This window comes from Theropithecus gelada, chromosome 14 (assembly GCF_003255815.1).
Source record: "Theropithecus gelada isolate Dixy chromosome 14, Tgel_1.0, whole genome shotgun sequence".
In the NCBI taxonomy this organism is placed as follows: Eukaryota; Metazoa; Chordata; class Mammalia; order Primates; family Cercopithecidae; genus Theropithecus; species Theropithecus gelada.
The window spans coordinates 30,661,140-30,681,981 of record NC_037682.1 but is presented as its reverse complement, the minus strand read 5'-3'; the positions used below and the strand labels follow the sequence as shown (position 1 = coordinate 30,681,981).

The 20,842-nt window shown below is 42.7% G+C and overlaps 1 protein-coding gene across 5 annotated transcripts in view; it reads left to right on the top strand.

Moving 5' to 3' along the window:
• Positions 1-19,290, top strand: part of EHF (ETS homologous factor) — a 42,257-nt gene extending 22,967 nt beyond the window's left edge. For 4 of the 5 annotated variants that reach the window (XM_025357437.1, XM_025357438.1, XM_025357436.1 and 1 more), the window contains exons 3-9: positions 2,096-2,341; positions 4,710-4,772; positions 7,271-7,339; positions 7,458-7,526; positions 12,577-12,639; positions 14,549-14,744; positions 14,848-19,290. In XM_025357437.1, coding sequence (XP_025213222.1) covers positions 2,096-2,341; positions 4,710-4,772; positions 7,271-7,339; positions 7,458-7,526; positions 12,577-12,639; positions 14,549-14,744; positions 14,848-14,947 — 806 coding nt within the window. In that variant the 3' untranslated portion in view covers positions 14,948-19,290. The remainder of the gene's footprint in view (positions 1-2,095; positions 2,342-4,709; positions 4,773-7,270; positions 7,340-7,457; positions 7,527-12,576; positions 12,640-14,548; positions 14,745-14,847) is intronic. The other variant, XM_025357439.1, reaches the window with a different exon arrangement.
• The last annotated feature ends 1,552 nt before the right edge of the window (positions 19,291-20,842 follow it).

The following is a 20,842-nucleotide window of genomic DNA, read 5'->3' as shown; positions in this document are numbered from 1 at the left end:
GGTCTGGAAGCCATGGATGGATTCTGAATGAATGAGGAAGAAGAGGGATTGGGTCAGAAACATTTCCCCTTCAGTCTCTCCTCTGAGGGTGTTGTGGGCTGGACCATGGGCGTTCTGGGAGTCAAACCTTTCTAAGGCCTTTAGCTCCTTGTAATTCAATAGACCAGCAACATCAGCATCACGTGGAAGCTTGCTAGGAATGCAGGAACTCAGGCCTCTCCCCGGACCTGTTGAATCAGAATCTGCATTTGAACAATATTCCCTGGTGATTCACGATCATACTAAATTTTGAGAAGAACTGATCTGGTGTGACCTTGAAGAAAAAGTTAGAGACAGTTTTCTTGCACTACATTTTCTTCTACTGGTCCACCCTCGAGTTTGCTGGAATATCCATGTGTCATGTTCAGTTGGATTTCCCTTGCTTCAGCTTGGTGGGATGCAATAGTCTTTGCCTCTTGCCCCTCTCACTCACTTTTCCTGAAAGAGAGCTCCTTGCCGACGTCTATTCTCAAGGGAACTGTAAGCTCTCTCAACCCTGTTCCATGCCCTCAGATGCTGGCTCTGTCTTTTCCATTGCCCCAAAACTTCGGGCGGGCTATGGAATGTTTTTTTAAAAGTGAGCATGAGTCACATATTTAGATGGCTAGCACATATTAGGCTCAGCAATATTTATCCAGGTGAATGAACTGCACTTCTTCATCAGTATCTGAATGCACCATCTTGTAAATGCACCTCCCAGCTCCTCAGATGTCTACCTTATTTCTTCTTCAAAAACATATTCCATTAAATAAATATATGGTGAGCATCTACTATGGCAAGGTCTCTGAGGTCATTTTTATAGGTGATACAAAGAGGAGTAAACCAGTCTGTGACCTCAAGTATACAATTTACAAAGGAGAATAAGACGGCACTTAGAGACTTGTAGAGAAAAGCAGAACATGACAAAGCCATTAGGAGAAATACCAAGCATGTCTCCTGAAGAGTAAGAGGACAGTGAGCCCTTGAGGCAATTTGGGGGGATTGGTGATGACTTTAAGGGGTGGTCAGAGTTTGAAAGATGGGTAGGAATTCAACAGGAGTGAGAGGTAGAACACAAGCTGAACTGAAAGAACAGCACAGAAAAAAGACAAGAGTTAGTGAAGAGCCTCAATGCCTAGCTAGGCAGCTTTTTATTTTTTTTTTATTTTTATTTTTTTTGAGACGGAGTCTTGCTCTGTCGCCCAGGCTGGAGTGCTGTGGCCAGATCTCAGCTCACTGCAAGCTCCGCCTCCCGGGTTCCCGCCATTCTCCTGCCTCAGCCTCCCGAGTAGCTGGGACTACAGGCGCCCGCCACCTCGCCCGGCTAGTTTTTTGTATTTTTTAGTAGAGACGGGGTTTCACCGTGTTAGCCAGGATGGTCTCGATCTCCTGACCTCGTGATCCGCCCGTCTCGGCCTCCCAAAGTGCTGGGATTACAGGCTTGAGCCACCGCGCCCGGCCGCTAGGCAGCTTTATACCTAATTTCAGTGGGTGATGAGAACTACTAAAGGTAACTGAGTAGGGAAGTGACATCATGATAGCTATAATGACTAGGCTGGGGCAGTGGGATATCAGTCCAGTTAGCAGATCAATAATCTGGACCACTTTGAGGAAAAGCAAAGGCATTATATAGAAAATAACCTTAATTTCAGGCCTTATTTTTGGTTGAAAATGGTCTGAGTTTGGGGTGTGTGTGTGTGTGTGTGTGTATAAGAGAGAAAAAAGTGACAGAGAGTGAGTGAGAGAAAAGAGGAGCAGAACTATTTGGGTATGAACAATAAGCTAATAAATTGCTGAAATGATAGCAATGCTCTAGCTCTCATGATATTTTACTGTGGGTGAGGGGGGGAATGAGCTCTGAGCACTTCAGCTCTCTTGTTCTCATCCAGTGCCCAGGGGTAGATAGCATGCTAGGGAGGACATGAATATGCATTTCTGCTGCATCCACCATGCTGGCACATACACTGACTGTGGCTGTGTCTCTGAGATATCTGGCAGCCAATAGTGCATCCCTGTGTCAGATACTATGGCCAGGAACAGCCAGGGGTCACTCACGAGACTGCCTCCTGTTTTGCAGTTTCCAGCGGGTTTTTTGGAGGCCAGTGGCATGAAATTCATCCTCAGTACTGGACCAAGTACCAGGTGTGGGAGTGGCTCCAGCACCTCCTGGACACCAACCAGCTGGATGCCAGTTGTATCCCTTTCCAAGAGTTCGACATCAACGGCGAGCACCTCTGCAGCATGAGTTTGCAGGAGTTCACCCGAGCGGCAGGGACGGCGGGGCAGCTTCTCTACAGCAACTTGCAGCATCTTAAGTGGAACGGTGACTCTCTCTTTCTGTGTCTCTCCCTACCCTGCTAGGAGCCAGCCGGAAGAACAGAGATTCTGCAGATGACAGGATTCTTTGTCAGGGACAATAAAGAGTGGTCTCACTTCCAAATTACCATGTCCCAAGACAGGGAAGAGGAAGGAAGATGAGAGGACAGGATTGAAGCCTAGGGTACCTGGTGTGTCTAATCCCTTATAAACGCCAGTGTAATTTAATCCTCTCCTTATGGTGATAATTCTCAGGAAGACAAAAGCTGGCTAGGAATTCATAGAGTATTTACTACCCTTGGAAAATGTCTTCTTCTTTCCTTTGCAAACAGGGTTCAATAGTTTAACATCCAGTCACTTGTTTGTTAAAGATCATCATGGTTACAAAACAAACAAACAAACAAACAAAACACACACACACACACACACACACACACACACACACAAACAACCTCAAACAACCTTCTAGACCTAGGTTCTTAAGATAGGGTCCTAAGGGTGGTAAGAAGATATATGAAATTAGAACTATGTTTGTATTTTGGGAGGGGAAAAGACTCACAATACTTCAGCAGATTCTTAAAAGGTCTGTAACTTAAAAAAAGGGTTAGAACATATGGTCTAGATATGTGTATGGGGAATATTTCTGTGGTGGCTTCTGGAATTTCTGTTGCCCTAATGTCCCAGATGTCTCTCTGAGGCTTCCTCTAGCACAGGGATGGGCCACCACTCCAGATGTTGTCCTTGAATGGTAGATTATTCACACACGAACACATCCTATAATGACATGTAAGACCTAGTAGGGTGGACAACTGACCTTGCAGAATGGTTTTGACACTGGCATAAAGTTCCCCTGATAGTGGCTGTAAAAATCTAGCTCTTCTGAGAACTATGGGCATCCTGAAAAGTAGCAATATTTAAGAACAGGGAGTTGGCCTGTTCGCACTGGAAAAGGCATTTATGTCTTGGTAGAACCCATGTTTGGGCAAGTAACCGGGAGTTGGGCAGCATGAGCTCCAGGGCTGTGAACCAGAGTCATACCCTGGCAACAGCCATCAACACTGAGAGAACCTGGGGCCTTGCAGCAGAGCTTGTGGCTGCGGAGGCCATTTTAGATGATGTCATTCAACTCCCTGGCCACACCCTGCTTCCCACCCACCTCACATTGGTGGCTGCTCATTTTTCTTTGACTAGAATCAAACCAAACAAGGCTCTATAAATAACCCTCAGGAATCTTCAGAAAGATCAGACTTACACTTGAATAATTAAAAATATTTACCTCCACCCCCAATTAAATCCACTCTTTTAAAGCTTTACCCTAATTGAGGCCTGAGGCAGGGAGGCCTGGGAGGTGCTGTGGCCGTCTTAGACCTTCCCTCTCTGACCTCCCATGGCTTGTTTGGTCTCACCGCATGCTGCTGTAGCCTCTGAGTTCCTAACGTCCAGCCAGATTTCTCACTCTTTTGTTGTTTGCCTTTGTGTAGACATTCTATTAACTAACATTTATTGAGTATTTACTTATACTAGGCACTGTAAGTGAGTTAATTCATTTAATAACTTTACAACGAAGTAAATATTGTGCCCATTTTACAGGTGGGAAGACTGAATGTCAGAGAGGTTAAAGGCATGACTTCTGCTCTTGAGATGTTTATAATCTGTCTGGGGAAGAAAAGCATACTAGATTCATTTGTGCATTTACATATGTGTGTGTGTGTATATATATATATATATGAGCATGCATATATATGCTTTTATATATGATAATGGGAGAGGAATTGCAAGCAAACAAGGACATGTGACGTGCACTGCTTGTACATGTGCTGAGACATAAATAAGGAAAAAGTCACTGCATTTTGTCCAGACATATCTCACAGATTGGATGTAATCATGATGGCTTTGATTAGATTTTAAATCAAAGAAGAATCAAGCTAGTTAAAATGGTTTTCCCTACATTTTCATTTTCATATCATATCTTAGTATGGGAAAGAACCTTAGAAGTCATCTAGTGACCTTATCTAGTTTTATCTTGTTACAGATGGGGAAACTGAGACCCAGAAAGGTAAAGGGCACACACCTTCCTCATAGCTAGTAGTGGAAAAACAGGGCTTCTGAAGTTCTATTTCCACCATACTGGATGCCTTTACTACACCACATCAAAGAATTGCTTCTAATGTAGTGCCTTAGATTTCTGATTTTCTGGGGTCAGAGACTGCAGGCTTGAGTTTGTAGAGGCTAACAGAGAAACCCCCTCCCATAAACAAACATAGATGACCAGGCAGTAGGATGACAGAAGCTCTGCAAAGAAGCCAGTTCTGTCCTTATTTAAGCACCCAGTTCTGGCTCCATCCTCTCTGACTATCCCAATCTGTCCTTCACAGGCCAGTGCAGTAGTGACCTGTTCCAGTCCACACACAATGTCATAGTCAAGACTGAACAAACTGGTGAGTAGTAGTGGGCAAAGGGAGCCAATCTAGTCAGGCAAAGCTCTGGGGAGGATAGTTGGGAGAGGGCAAGAGAGAATGTGGGAGCAAGTTTTTGCAGGAAATGCAGGGAGGCCTTTTCCCTGGCTGTCTCTGATAGGCCACCCCCACCATGAACCTCATTCTTGCCCTTGCGACCAGTGACTGCCACCTATTTCCGATTTATAGACTTCTGGGAAGCCACACTTCTCGACCTCCTACTCCTGGTTGTGGCATCATCCAGACCTCAGGCCAGTAGCCAAGGAAATGCAGAATATAAGGTGGGCCTCCCCACTACGAAAAGTGTCAGGGACTGGACTTGGCCGAGTTTGGAAAGAGAAGAGGAAGGGGCAATGTCTCCTCTTCTCTCCCTCCTCCCTTGAGGGGAGTGTGTTTCACCAAAAGGGGGAAGATGTTGACTTGGTGTTGTAGCTAACAAATTTTTAGGGGCCCTGGGGAGCTTCTGCAGAGATGCACAAAGGTACCTGCAACTCAGCTCCTGCCTTCCATGTGTTTTTATATGTTTTTATATGAAGGACACAATTCTGGGCTCTGAGCAGAGGCTACAGTTCCATAGCATCTACATTCATTTTCATTTCCTTTCCCCTGTCCTAAATCTGTCTCCTGGAGACGGTCCTCCAAAGTCTATGAGCCATCATAAAACTGTGCAGCGACTCTTGCTCCTAGGTCACTCCCCATGTTCATGCCAGGGAGCCTGTGAGCCACATGGGCCAACCAAGCTTGCCACAGGCCTCTCTGAGGATGTTTCCCAGTCACCAAGGACAGAATTTGACATGCAGGTGATTTGTGAGTCACTTGGGGCCAAAATTGGCCCATGCAGTTATTTACCCTTTTATAAGTGGGCTGGCCTACCATTCATTATTAAAGAAAAAAGCAATAGCTGCTAAGCATGCGAATTAGGCTTTGCTAGCCATGCCCTTCTCTTCAGAGGCCAGGGGATGGGCCATCTGGATGTTCTGTGCTTTACGGGCCTGGCATTGCCCTGGAGATGGATGCAGGACTTGGTCAGGAGGATGGCACCCCCTCCCCTGCTTGACCTGACAGAGAGCCCCACCGAAGGAGCCAGGGTAATACTGGAGAGGTCCTAAATAACTTGATAATTCCTTCTTGACCATCCAGACATTCTTGTGTTGCCAGTTCAGAAAAGCTGAGTGGAAGGGTGGAGAAGAAGGTCCACCCTAGGAGGAGGGGAGAAGACACTCATAGAGGGGCCAACACCCCCAAACCTCTTTGGTTCAGTTTGTTTTCAGAGACAACAACAGGTGTACAAGGTGACCCAACAAGGAGAGAGGGTGTAACCCCAAGAGATTGGGCTTGGGGTGTCCAAACATGTAGCTATTAGCTAAAATACCGGCTAAATCCCTATGTCGTAAACAGGAGGACTTAGCCAGTAAGTCAGGTTTTATATCATTTGTGCTATAAAAACAAAATGAAACTCAGTCAGTGGCTTACACCCCGGCCCTAAAACTCAGAACCTAGCAAGGAGGGGAGCTGAGGGTAACCTAGGTCTGTGGTAAGGAGAAAGCAGGAAGTTTCTGGTGAGGACAAGGTGAGAGATCTTACAGCTTTTGGCTAGCCAAGAAACAAAGTGCTTCTGTTGGAGACCAGCCCAGATCTGGGGGTTGTGTGGAAGTTGAGCTCCATTTGGGGTAGGTGGAGGGGAGTTCCCTTTGAATCTGAAATCTGAAGAGTCAGTCAAAGTGAGATGTGCTTACCGCAGCACACAGAAGAAAGAGAGAGAGAGACAGAGTACAAGAGCACTTCTTTTCTGCGATGGGGCAATGGGGCTCCACTCTTAAAAGGTGTTTGTTTGATTTAGTAACAGTCTCCACCCCTTCTCCTTGGTTTTGTTTTGAGAATTTTATGTCATCCTTTAAGCTAATTGGAAAAATCCTAGAGGGAGGGGGCTGTCATCCAACTTGGATGACAAATCTCTGGAGTTCAGCAACAAAGAAACTGTGATAAGATTGACTAGACTCTTCCTGAAAGAAACATCATTAACCCTCCAAGGAAGACATTAATAGAAAAAGATACTCGTTAATTATTTATTATACATTTAAATAAATTTATCCCTCACAAGGCCTTCCCCCCACCACACCCCAGGGTAAAAATATTGTGGTGATTATGCAGTAGAATGCAAAACAATGCCAAGCCAGGTTAGGAAAATTCCCAGGAACCACTGGTCTAGGACAGGTTCCCATTCTTGCAACTTCTCTCACTTCCCTAAAAATGCAATAGGTATGGAACACGTGGATGAGGCCATTTCCCCAAGGATGCTGAAAGGAAAATTAGACAACATTATTATAAAGTAACGCAACTGAAGCAGAATTGTATCCCTTGTCTCTGAGGACCACTCCTCACCCCACCATACCTTGTTGATAAACAATGAGTTAGAAAACGCAGCCTCTTCTCCCTGGGGAAAATGATCACTGACTATTCTCCTTCTCTATTTTTTGTAGACCCTTCCATCATGAACACCTGGAAAGATGAGAACTATTTATATGACACCAACTATGGTAGCACAGTAGGTAACTAACTCCCTGACACTTAAGGCCCTTTACGTTCTTATTCTGTTTGTCTAAGAGTTGCAGTGTTCTTTGTGAGGTGGGGGGACTCTAAATGTCCTTTATCTTTTCATGGCCACAGATCTGTTGGACAGCAAAACTTTCTGCCGGGCTCAGATCTCCATGACAACCACCAGTCACCTTCCTATTGGTAAGCTGTCATCACATCTGAGGCTGGGTGTGCCTAATACTTAGGGAGAATTGGTGGGAATTACCAGCAATCTACATTTCTGCCTTGCTGGAGTCTTTCTAATTGAAGGGCTAGGGAAGGAATAGAGTTACCATTAGACGAGGTTTGTGTTTGAGGCAATATTTGTACATTGAAGATGACCAGTAGGGATCCTCTAGGCCAAATGTTGGTCTCCTGTAAAACTAGTCACTCTGTTGTGACAATAAAAGTTGTTTAGGGTTTTCTTTATTTTCAACGAAAACTTACTCTTGCAATATAGCTGATAAAATTATTTGTATTTGGGCATACTTATGGGAAATAAGGCTATATTTAATTTTCAACAAACTACATTTGGCTTTAGAGGAAGAATACCTCATAGTGAAGTTCAAAGGTCCGTGAACCTGTAGTGATGGTTTCTGGGTGAAAGGGCAGCCATTGGAAATTTCCAGAATCCCCACAGTTACACTATTTTGTCAGTTTTTAAGTCTAATTCTGATGACTTATCAGTGCTCTAATCAGTCAGAGCACCTGCATTTTATGAGTTATGTTCACATTAGCTGCATTTGGTTAAGGTTGGATGCAACTGGGGCTATCCATGCTTCTTAACCAAGGTTACACTGGGTGAGAAGGTTGGGATGTTAGGAGTCTGGGAGAGGGGATTTCAGATTACCACCCCCACCTACAAATAGGTGCATTGGCATGTACACCGTGGGAATTGGTTGAAAGAGGATCTTATGGTTTCCTGTGATCTGGGTACAAACTTGTGGATCTTTTTGGGTCTATGAAATGGCACTTAGACATCAGTCACAAGTGATAGTGCCTCTCTCCTGGAATTAAATTTGGAGCAACTTCAGAACTGGGATTTAATTGGGTCTTTGTGAAAGAAATTAGTCTGCAACCCTTCCTTCCTTCTTTTTTTTTTCTTTCTGTTTTTGTTTTTGCTTTTGAGAACTGAAATAATGAAAGGTTTTAGTTTGAGGTTTTATTTGGGTCAAGCCCCTTAAATGAGATGGGGCTGGGAGCCAGTGTAAATGCTTCTGGATTTGAGGTTAAAAGCTGAGGCCAGCATAGCTCTCGACTTCTCCTTCCCCTAGTAGCCCTTAGCATTATATGTCACTTGAAGTATTTGTTAAAATTAGGAAATAGATCAAATACTGTCAAGGCTTGGCTGTGTATTTGCTATTCTGGGGGAACTGAGCCAACCGAGGTAAAATTTCTGTGGCAATCATTACCACTCAGTCAAGACCACGGGGTTCAGGGCTGAGGAAACCTCCCGAGTCACACTCTGAGTTCCTCTGCGACTTCCTACAGTGTCATCTCCCACATCCTTCCATCCTTCCAGTTGGGTCTTTGACTTATGGCAAAAAATTCCAACTAAGAATAAAGCTGAACCAACCACTTCCTGAGCCTCAGGGGCTAGTGTGTCTTGAGGTACCCAGGAAACCAAAACGTCATAGTTACAGCTCTGCTGCCCTGACAGCCGGGCCATCCTCTTTTCTACATCTTGACTTACACCTTCTAGAATCTCAAAATCAACAGGGGCCTTAGAGACCAGTTTCTGCTTTCGCATTTGCAGCAGCAAGGAACTCACTGTCTCCCGAGTCCACCGGTTGTATTTTTCAATAGTCCTTCTTAAGATGAGTTCAGGAATCTGCTCTCCTTATCCTTCTGATCCTTGTTTGCTGCAGCTCCCCATTCCTATCCTGTAATTGTAGACCAGGCTGGAAAATGAGATCAACCACCCAGGCCCTAAAGAATCAATGCAGTCTCTGGGGTTGGTGTATTAGTTGGGGTAATAGCCCTTCAGTAGGATAGTTAATTACAGCCTTATATGGGTCAGTTTCTTTCAGAATAGTTGATAGTCTCTACTGCATGGAACCAGAACCCCAGGGAAAACCTTGGTCATTTGCCTGAGTCTTTATATTTCAAGTTCCCATGAAATTGAATGCAGTGAAATATCTTTCTATGTTTGAATGCTAGTTACCAGCTGAGCTAAGGCGAGGCTCAGCGTAAACTGATGCCCTCTGTGATAAACGCAGGTGGGGAAACAGGCTTTGTTTTGATTTCTCTGTCATCTGCCCATTTCATAAAATGCCCGCTGCCAGTGTCCTGTTCTGCTCGACAGTCCTCCAGCCTGTCATGCCAGCTCGGGCTTGATGTGTTTATCCACTGACTTGTTGAGCCTAAAGCTAGGGTGGCACGGTCTATTAGAACACTGAAATTTGTATATCCCGTAAAGAAATGGCTCACAGCTGAATCATATGCAAATGCTTCTAATCTTTGCTTCTTGCGAAGCAGCTTAGCTGAAGTCATGCTCTCGCACGGGCATCACAAACCTGTGGCTTGTTGCTGTCCCTGCCTGGACCGGATGGACGTTGGCCTGGAGTGCCTGGGAGCCGAGCAAGAGAAAGCCAGGCTGGACAACTTCTCCGGGGCAAGCCATTATTTTATAAGAATGAATCACTTAACCACATGGCTAACTTCAAAGTCTTGACTTTTATTCTAGGGCAGAAGGAGGACACATATTAAAGCGAGGTTAAAGATCAAAAGATATCAGTGGTAAGGCAGGCCAGTGATTCCGTGGCTTATCCCTGCACACTGCAACAGGAAGAGGGGCTGGAAGAAGTTAGGTTCTTCTTTTGCCTTTGACTGCTTATTCCCTTTTATGATGATGGAAAGATTTTTATTTGGGGATTAAAAAAAGAACATTCCTAAACTGGATGGAGCCTAGCTTGGGTAAATGGCTGACAACTCAAAGAATATTTCCTCATGGTTTATCGGGCCTAGGGATTTTAGAGTCCATGGACTGCTACATGGGCCACAGCCCCCTGAAATTGTTGACAAAATTTCATGTGTGCATATACGTGCATTTTTTCTGAGGAGAGGGTCCAAGGTTTTCATCTTATTCACAAAGGAACCTGAACTCTAAAGTAACTGATTCTAGATCAACTAGGAACCCAGAAGCAATAATTGAGGCCAATATACTGAGACTCTTGTATTTTTCTGAATTCAACTCCTGGCTCTGAAAGAATGGCCCTGCATCCCTCCTGGATGTCATTTGAAAACGAGCTTTGCTTGTGGCCTGCTGGGTAAATGCCACTCTTTGTCTGCAGTACAACGTGGCCCTGTCAGAGTGATGTATCACTTGGAAACCGGAGTGGATGCCAGACCTGTCGCAATATTGTTACATCCTGATGGGATGTTGCAACCTCACCCTGCAACCCACAGGGAGGGAGAGTGAAGTCTCTTTGCATTTCCTGTGAATTCGTCCTCTCGGATTTCAGAGAAACCCAAGTCAGGTGCAGGCCCTGCTAGTGACAATGCCAGGAGAGAAATTCTTAACCAGGACGAGAGGTTTCTCGTTTACTGAGGTCTTATTAAATCTCTCTCTCCATCCTGCCGTGACGTTTCGAGAAATTGCTGGGAACACTGAGTCTTGATTAGCTGGGTGATAAGATGGGTGAAAGGGTCCATGAACGTTGGGAAATATAGAATTGTCAGATTGAAATTATCTTTTTCACTAACAAGAGCATTATAGAAGTGAACCTGATTCTTGGCAGGAAAGGCTTGTGTGAAATCTGTTATGTGCAAAGGGAGATTATGTGTAGGTCACCATTTCTGGAAATGACATAGAATTGTGGTTATGAGTAAAGCTTCTGGATTCAAACTGTTTGTGTTCATATCCTGGCACCACATTCCAGCTGTGTGACTCTAGACAAGTCATTTGACCCCTCTGTTTCTCAGATCCTCCACAGCTGAAAACTGTGGATCATATTAGTACCTGCCTCATGGAGTTATTGTGTGAATTAAATAAAGTGATTCATGTAAAGTGCATAGTACAGTGCCTGGTACATAGTAAGTGCTCAATAAACAGTAGCTTTTTTTCTTAACCAATTTAATTAGGAGCTAATGGCTGACAGTTCATAGCTTTTTTGAATAATAGGCCTCTCTTGATAACTGAATGCGTACTGTGAACCCTCTCCCTTCACATATGGTTTCAGTCAGTCCAGGTGCCCTTGAAGGCCACACTGGGTCAGTGGACCCTAGGTTAGGAAGGGCACATGGAAGACATCAGTTTTACTGGCCCAATTTCTTAAAATAATTGGATTGTATTTGGGGACTATTTTGTATTAGAATTGGCTGGTTTTTGAGTGTGATAGTCTTCATAAGATCTGCTTTAGTCCTCCCAATACACACACACACACACACACACACACACTCACACTCACACACATGCGGCTAGATCATTTAATTGTCTTTCTGAGAAGAATCTTTATTTCCCAGGTCCGGCTCCATCATCTCCTCTTTGGTAATAGTCCCACAGGTTGCCATAATGAGTCATTTGTTAAACTAATCTGTGTTTCCATAGTCCACTATGGTCCTCTGTACTGAGCTTGGGCCACTCAATGGCCCTTTTGTCAGGCTGATTAAAATGTAACTTTGCATGCCAAAAAAGGGCACTCCTCTGGCTTAAAAGCCATCTTCCTTTGTTATAAATGTTTACATTTTTGTATTATGTAAAAAAAAAAACCACAAATTTTTCAATGATCTAAATCTTTCAATGGCTTCCATCTTTCTCAGAGTCATGTCCTTAAAAGCCCCATGAGGCATTAATGATCAGAACCTCAGCTCCTCCCTCTCTGCCTCTTACAGCATGCATATACCAAACACGCATCAACCTCAGGGCCTTTGCACTTCTGTCTTACACATGGAAGGCTGTTGCACAAGCTCTCTGCATGACCATCTCCCTCATATTCTTTAGGTCGTGGAATCAGAGAGGTCTCCTATGACCACCTTGTATCAAATTGCAAATTATTCCCAAGTCCATACATCTATCTCCATTTCTTACCCTGCATCATTTTTCTCCATAGCATTTATCATCTCTGTTTTGTCTGGTTCACTAGCACATACTCAAAGAGTGCCAGGCATGCAGTAGGTGCTCAGTAAATTTTGCTTAAATGAGTAGATGCAGGAAGTAAAAAGAGAATGATAGAAAATAGGTCAGTTAAATGGCTCTCATTTTTCTCCTCAGCAGAGTCACCTGATACGAAAAAGGAGCAAGACCCCCCTGCCAAGTGCCACACCAAAAAGCACAGTAAGTTGACTGGCTTTCAGATGGCCTTTTGTCCTTCCCATCACATCGGGCACACCTGGAGGCCACTAGTTTTTCAGCAAATATTGCCTCTGTCTGCTGCCTTCATGTCTTCATCCCAAACAGGGTGGAGTGAGAAAACAGAGGCATCACTTGCTAGCAAAGTAACCCCCTCTGCAGCTGTTTCTCAAAGTGGAGCCTCACTGGATATTTCCTCCTCGTTCTGTCATATGTGCTCTAAAACTGAGACACCCAGTGCCTAAGAACTGCTTCAGGCATGGGGTTAGCAATTTCCATCTCTCCCAGAAGAAAAGGGTGGGAAGAGGAGCGAGATAAGAAGAACCAGTTGAGATGTATCATCCTTTCTTTTGCTAAATGTTGACCTCCTACCTTTGTGGAGTTCCCATTCCAAGAAATGACTGTTTTTTCTTAAGATTCAACACTGCTCTTTGGGAGTTGGATCTCCTCCAGTAATAAAATCTTATGAACATATATGAAATATCAGAGACATGGAATTGTGGGTGGAACACAGAAAGAAATCAAGATGGTATAATCCAGGCCTATAATCCCAGCACTTTGGGAGACCGAGGTGGGTGGATCACTTGAGCTCAGGAGTTCAAGACCAGCCTGGGAAACATGGTGAGACCCCATCTCTACAAAAAATACAAGAATTAGCTGGGCATGGTGGCACATGCCTGTAGTCCCAGCTACTTGGGAGGCTGAGGCAGGAGGATCGCTTGAGCCAGAGAGGTCTAGGCTGCAATGAGCTATAATTGCACCACTGCACTCCAGCCTGAGCCACAGAGTGATACCCTGTCTCAAAAAAAAAAAAAAAAAAAAAAGTATAATCCAGAAATTATAAGGAATTAGAATGTCTTTATCTGTTATTCCACATCATCCCACAACATTGAATTAATGCAACCCCTCAAATAGTGGGTGGGGTGAGGGTGGGGCATCACAAATTCAGTGGGAGTCAAGTTGAATTTGGTTGATAATCTTATTGCAGTAGTGGCTTCATTTTCAATTTGGGTCCTCCAGTCCCTGCATGACCACCCTCTTCCCTACCACCCTCATCTAGTCTGGGAGTAAACATTCTAGAGCCTTATTGATTTGCATTTGGCTGAAACACAGTTGCTGGGTCAAAGCAATTTAATTGGTTGAGGTACTAGATAAAAGTGGTTGAGAGTTGCTCTTTGGGGAAGTAACAGGTTGAAATGAACCCCAAGCAGTTTGTGAATAATAACTAGAAGAAACTTCCCTGTGGCTTAGGAGACAGGGAAGGCCTATTCCTTAGTCTTGGCTATGTCACTAGTTAGCTGTGACCCTGATCAACTCACTTAAATTCTCTGTGTCTCAGTTTCCTGATTTGTAAAATAAAATAGTAAAATAAAATTTGTGCTAGTTTATTCTTTTTTTTTTTTTTTTGAGACGGAGTCTCACTGTGTCACACAGGCTGGAGTGCAGTGGCGCGATCTTGGCTTACTGCAAGCTCCGCCTCCTGGGTTCATGCCATTCTCCTGCCTCAGCCTCCCAAGTAGGACCGAGTAGGACTGAGCCTGGGACTACAGGCGCCCGCCACCACGCCCAGCTAATTTTTTGTACTTTTAGTAGAAACTGGGTTTCACAGTGTTAGCCAGGATGGTCTCGATCTCCTGACCTCGTGATCCGCCCGTCTCAGCCTCCCAAAGTGCTGGGATTACAGGCGTGAGCCACCGCGCCCGGCCTGTGCTAGTTTATTCTTAAATACCTTTTTAATGTCCAACATCTGGTAATTCTGTGATCCATCTTCCCTGAAAAGTAGGGGAGAAATGAGTATCTCCTACTTGGAGGAAGATGACCCAACTCAATGCTCTCTGCCCTACCTTTGCTGTGACTTGGGCCATTAATAACCTCCCTTTCTGCTTTTCATCAGACCCGAGAGGGACTCACTTATGGGAATTCATCCGCGACATCCTCTTGAACCCAGACAAGAACCCAGGATTAATAAAATGGGAAGACCGATCTGAGGGTGTCTTCAGGTTCTTGAAATCAGAGGCAGTGGCTCAGCTATGGGGTAAAAAGAAGAACAACAGCAGCATGACCTATGAAAAGCTCAGCCGAGCTATGAGGTGAGGAGTTTCATGTCTCTGAAAACGATAAGACTGCACGACCCATTATTTACCTAGCAACCTTCATCTGATCAGTCACCTTATGCGATCTCCTTTGTTACAGATACTACTACAAAAGAGAAATTCTGGAGCGTGTGGATGGACGAAGACTGGTATATAAATTTGGGAAGAATGCCCGAGGATGGAGGGAAAATGAAAACTGAAGCTGCCAATACTTTGGACACAAACCAAAACACACACCAACTAATCACAAACAAAGAACTCCTGGACGTAAATATTTCAAAGACTACTTTTCTCTGATATTTATGTACCATGAGGGGAAAAAGAAACTACTTCTAGCGGGAAGAAGAAACACTACAATTGATTAAAAAAATTATTTTGTTACTTTGAAGTATGTCCTATATGGGGAAAAAACGTACACAGTTTTCTGTGAAATATGATCCTGTATGTGGTTGTGATTTGTTTTCACCTCTATTGTGAATTCTTTTTCACTGCAAGAGTAACAGGGTTTGTAGCCTTGTGCTTCTTGCTAAGAGAAAGAAAAAAAAATCAGAGGGCATTAAATGTTTTGTATGTGACACGATTTAGAAAAAGGTGATGCATCCCACATGTAAGCATCCATATGGCTTCGTCAAGGGAGGTGAACATGGTTGCTGGGTTGAATTCCAGGGTCTCAGATGGTGAGGACAAAGTGGATGGATGCTGGGAAGTTTAACCTGAGCCTTAGGATCCAGTGAGTGGAGAATGGGGACTTCCAAAACTCAAGGTTGGCTATAATCTCTGCATAATCACATGACTTGGAATACTTAAATCAGCAAGAAGAATAATGGTGGGGTCTTTATACTCATTCAGGAATGGTTTATCTGATGCCAGGGCTGTCTTCCTTCCTCTCCCTTGGATGGTTGGTGAAATACTTTAAAAAAATTGCCCTCTCTGCTTACTTCTAGCTATTTAAAAGAGAGCCTAGCTTGGTTCTTTTTTGCTCCAAGTGCTTAAAAATAAGTTGGATAAAGGAGACGGTGGTGTGGAAATGACTGAAGAGTTTGCTCTTGTATCCCTATAGTCCAAGGTTTCTCAATCTGCACAATTGACATTGTTTGGCTGGAACGTTCTTTGTGGTGAGGGCTTTCCTGTGCATTGTAAGATGTTCAGCAGCATCCACTGATGACCTCTAACCACTTGACACCAGAAAACCCGCAGCTGTGATAATCCAAAATGTCTCCAGACATCACCAAATGTTCCCTGGGGGGCAAAACTGCCCTTGATTGAGAACCACCAGTTTAGCTAGTCAATATGAGGATGGTGGTTTATTCTCAGAAGAAAAAGATATGTAAGGTCTTTTAGTTCCTTAGAGTGAAGCAAAAGTAAGACTTCAACCTCAACCTATCTTTATGTTTTAAATGTTAGGGGCAATAAGTTGAAATAGCTAGAGGAACTTCTTTTCAGAATCCCAGATGAGAGCCAATGTCAGATAAGGTAAACATAGTAATGTAGCAGAAACTACAATAGAAGACATTTTCACTGGAATTACAAAGCAGAATTAAAATTATATTGTAGAAGGAAACACCAAGAAAAGAATTTCCAGGGAAAATCCTCTTTGCAGGTATTAATTCTCATAATTTTTTGTCTTTTGGATTATCTGTTTACTGTGTCATCTGAACTGATTCCAAGTGAATGGTTTATTGCCTAGATTTTTTACTCAGAGGGTTGTTTTGTTTTGTTTTTAAGAAAAGAAAGAAAGGATGAAAAAAATAAACCGAAAACTCAGCTCAGGCACAATTGTCACCAAGGAGTTGGAAGCTTCTTCTTCAATAGAGGAATTGTTCTGGGGGTCCTGGAGACTTATCATTGAGCCGTGCAATCAGGGAAGCACAGGAATCAGTAGACACTTTGAAAATGGATTTGAATGTTCTTACCCCTTTTGCAGCTTTTCTTTTGGGCTCTCTCATGTCCTTGGCTTGCTCCTCCATTCTACCTCTCTTTCTCCAGCAATGATATGCAAATGAAGACATGTATCAGTAAGAGGGAGTGCTCTTCATCAACTAATAGAGCACCTACCACAGTGTCTTCCCTGGTAGAGGTAAGCAATTCATATTCAAAGGTTGCAAAGTGTTTGTAATATATTCACAAGGCTAGAAGTAGGAAGAGTCAAAAATTTGTCCTAATTATAATGAGAACCATTCTAGGTCATGATCTTGGAGGACCCATGAATAAGTTTCCGAAGGTGTAACCAAATCCATTTTTATTTCTGCCTGACTTAGTCACCTCTGTAAAGGTTTAACTTGGTGTTGTCAAGTAACAGTTGCTGAAAGAGCTGAGAAAAGGAACAATGAACAGCAAAGATCTTGACTATGCAACTCAGACATTCCTGCAGAAAAGACATATGTTGCTTTACAAGCAAGGCCAAAGAACTATGGGGCCTTCCCAGCATTTGACTGTTCATTACATAGAAGGAATTAAATATCCAGTTACTTGAATGGGTATAATGCATGAATATTTGTGTGTCTGTGTGTGTCTGAGTTGTGTGACTTTATTAGGGGTATCTACCAATGCTCTCACTGCGGTTCCTTCTCTGACTTTGCCTGTTCATCATCTAAGGAGGCTAGATCCTTCTCTGAGTTCACTCTTCCTCAAACCTGTAAGTTTCTCACTTCTTTCAAATTGGCTTTGGCTCTTTCTGCAACCTTTCCATTCAAGAGCAATCTTTGCTAAGGTGTAAGTGAATATGAAGAGTACCAACTACAACAGTTCTACAGATAATTAGTGGATTGGGTTGTTTGTTGAGAGTGAAGGTTTCTTGGCACCTGGTGCCTGATTAAGGCTGGAGTATTAAGTTCTCAGCATATCTTTCTATCGTCTTGATTTGAGTTTGCCGCATTTTCTACGTGCTGCTCGTGACTTGGAGAACGTAAAGTAATCGAGTTATGCCAGCTTGAGGTGGGAACAGAGTACTTCCCACCACAGTGTTGAAAGGGAGAGCAAAGTCCTATGGATAAGCCCTCCTTCCTTTTGGGGATGCATGGCTCTCACTTGAGAAGCTCACCTGTGCTGAACGTCCACATGGTCACTAATCATGTTATCCTTAAACCCCCCTTATGCCTGAGTTGAAAGGCCTCTCCCTTATTAGGTTTTCATGGGAACCTGAGGCAGCAGATCTATTGCTAAGACCTTACCAGGCTCAAATAATCTGAGGCTGCTAGACAGTTAACTTGGTAAGACTTAAGCAAGGCTCTGGCTCCCAGGGGCATAAGCAACAGTTTCTTGAATGTGCCATCTGAGAAGGGAGATCCAGGTTATGAGTTTTCCTTTGAACACATTGGTCTTTTCTCAAAGTTCCTGCCTTGCTAAACTGTTAGCTCTTTGAGGACAGGGACTATGTCTTATCAATCACTATTATTTTCCTGTTACCTAGCATGAAACAAGTACACAACATATATTTGTTCAATGAATGAATGAATGTCTCCTAAAAGACTCCTCTGATTGGGAGACCATATCTATAATTGGGATGTGAATCATTTCTTCAATGGAATAAGAGCACAACGGCACAACCTTCAAGGACATATTATCTACTATGAACATTTTACTGTGAGACTCTTTATTTTGCCTTCACTTGCGCTGAAATGAAACCAAAACAGGCCGTTGGGTTCCACAAGTAAATATATGTTGGATGAGAATTCTGTTGCCTTGTTGGGAACTGAGAGACTTATCTGGTATGAGAAGCCAGTAATGAACCTTTGACCTGTTTTAACCAATGAAGATTATGAATGTGTTAATATGATGTAAATTGCTATTTAAGTGTAAAGCAGTTCTAAGTTTTAGTATTTGGGGATTGGTTTTTATTATTTTTTTTCCTTTTTGAAAAATACTGAGGGATCTTTTGATAAAGTTAGTAATGCATATTAGATTTTAGTTTTGCAAGCATGTTGTTTTTAAAATGTATCAAGTATAGAAAAAAGTAAAACAGTTAAGAAGGAAGGCAATTATATTATTATTCTGTAGTTAAGCAAACATTTGTTGAGTGCCTACTATGTGCACGGCATGGGCCCATATGTGTGAGGAGCTTGTCTAATTATGTAGGATGCAATAGATCTTGGTAGTTACGTATTGGGCAGATACTTACTGTATGAATGAAAGAACATCACAGCAATCACAATATCAGAGCTGAATTATCCTCAGTGTTGCTTCTTGGAATTCAGTTTCTGGAACTAGTGATAGAACATTTATAAAAAAAAAAATTCCTGTTGAGACTATGTCTTATGAACTTCTGAAATGTACAAGCCTTCACAAGTTTAACTAAATTGGGATTAATCTTTCTGTAGCTATCTGCATAATTCTTGTTTTTCTTCCCATCTGACTCCTGGGTTGACAATTTGTGGGAAACAACTCTATTGCTACTATTAAAAAAAAATCAGAAATCTTTCCCTTTAAGCTATGTTAAATTCAGACTATTCCTGATTTATGAAAGAATTATATTTTTCAAAATATGTTTATTTGTTTGATGGGTCCCAGGAAACACTAATAAAAACCACAGAGACCAGCCTGGAAATGTGTGTTTCATTCTTCAATAAGCCATTCAACGCTGGGCTTAGAGAAAATGCACTTAATTTCTAACAACAGAACATATACAGCTTCTGTGTTACTTTACTCAAAAAGCATTTATTGAGCATCTACTATGTGCCAGATGTTGTTCTAGGCACCAAATTGTAGCAGAGGATGAAAGAGACAAAAATCTCTGCTCTCATAAAATTTATGTTGTATTGAGTAGAAACAGTCAAGAAAAAACACAAACAAATAAACAATGCATAGCATATCGGATGTGTAGTAAAGAAATATAGAGGAGCAGAGAGTGCTAGAGCACTTAATATGATAGGGGCGTGCTGTAAATTTAGGCAGTGTTAAGAAGGAAACATTTCAGTAAAGAACTGAAGGATCTAAAGGAAAGAGCCACACAGATATACAGATAACTGGGGGAGTGATCCATAGTGAAGGGATATGAGAGGGTCCTAAGGTGGGTGTGTTCCTTATCATGCCCAGGGAACAGTGAGGAGGTCTGTTTGCCAGAGTAGACCAGCAATAGTAAAAAATGGTGAAACAGAGGTACTGGTGGATTAGATCACATACAGCTTGGAGGCCATTATGAAGGCTCTAGTTTTTCCTTTGCATGCGTGTGATGGAGATACTAGAGGAGTGACATGATCCAACTTCTGGTTTAAAATGATTCCTCTGGCTGTTGTTTTGAGAATGGATTGCAGGAAAGCATTCAATGCTGGATATAAAGAAAGGTAGAAAAGATGACCCTCATCTCCAGGTCTCCAATACAATACTTAAAAATGTCTCTAGGCAGTAAGTGAGCTCTAGTAGTTCATAGCACATTTCTCCCTGGGTCCAGAAAATCTCAGCTATTTAATCACATAATTTCATAAATGATCATGAAAATAATAATGCTAACTATTCTGGGAAGATTCACTTGTCCCAGGAATTATGATAATATTCTTTACATATATTATTATATTCAATCCTCATATAAACTTAGATATGTAGATATTATCTCCAGTTTTCAAATGAGGGAAATGAAGATCAGAAAAATTAAATGACTTTCTGAGGGTCACACAGCTAGTAATAAGGGGTAGATCTGACATTGTTTACACAAGTCCCTCTTTCCTCCCTCCCACTCCCAACCCAAGTCCATGTTCTACCAATAATATTTCTCTAGTTTCTCAGGATGTAATTTTTTTTTACACAGACACACTCACGCACACGCACACACACAGAGGTTTCTATAGTTAAACAGAGCTACTTACTGTAAGAATTCTCAGAGTTTTTACGATAATAATGTGCATTGTGAATCTACAAGAGAGGGAAAAAGTGTGCCCACTTCCCTAAGCCTATTTGACGATGGACACCTTTCACCAAAGTAGGCCTCGTGAAACCAGCACCCCTTAGGACACTCCTAATCTTTAAAAATTACTTCTCAGAAGAGGTAGTTTTTTCACGTTTGGGCTAAATAAATTTTCTGATAATATTTCTGCAAAATGGAATCTATTCCATTTTTTTCCTCCTTGAGAAGAAATCCCTTACTTACTGACCTGGGCATTATG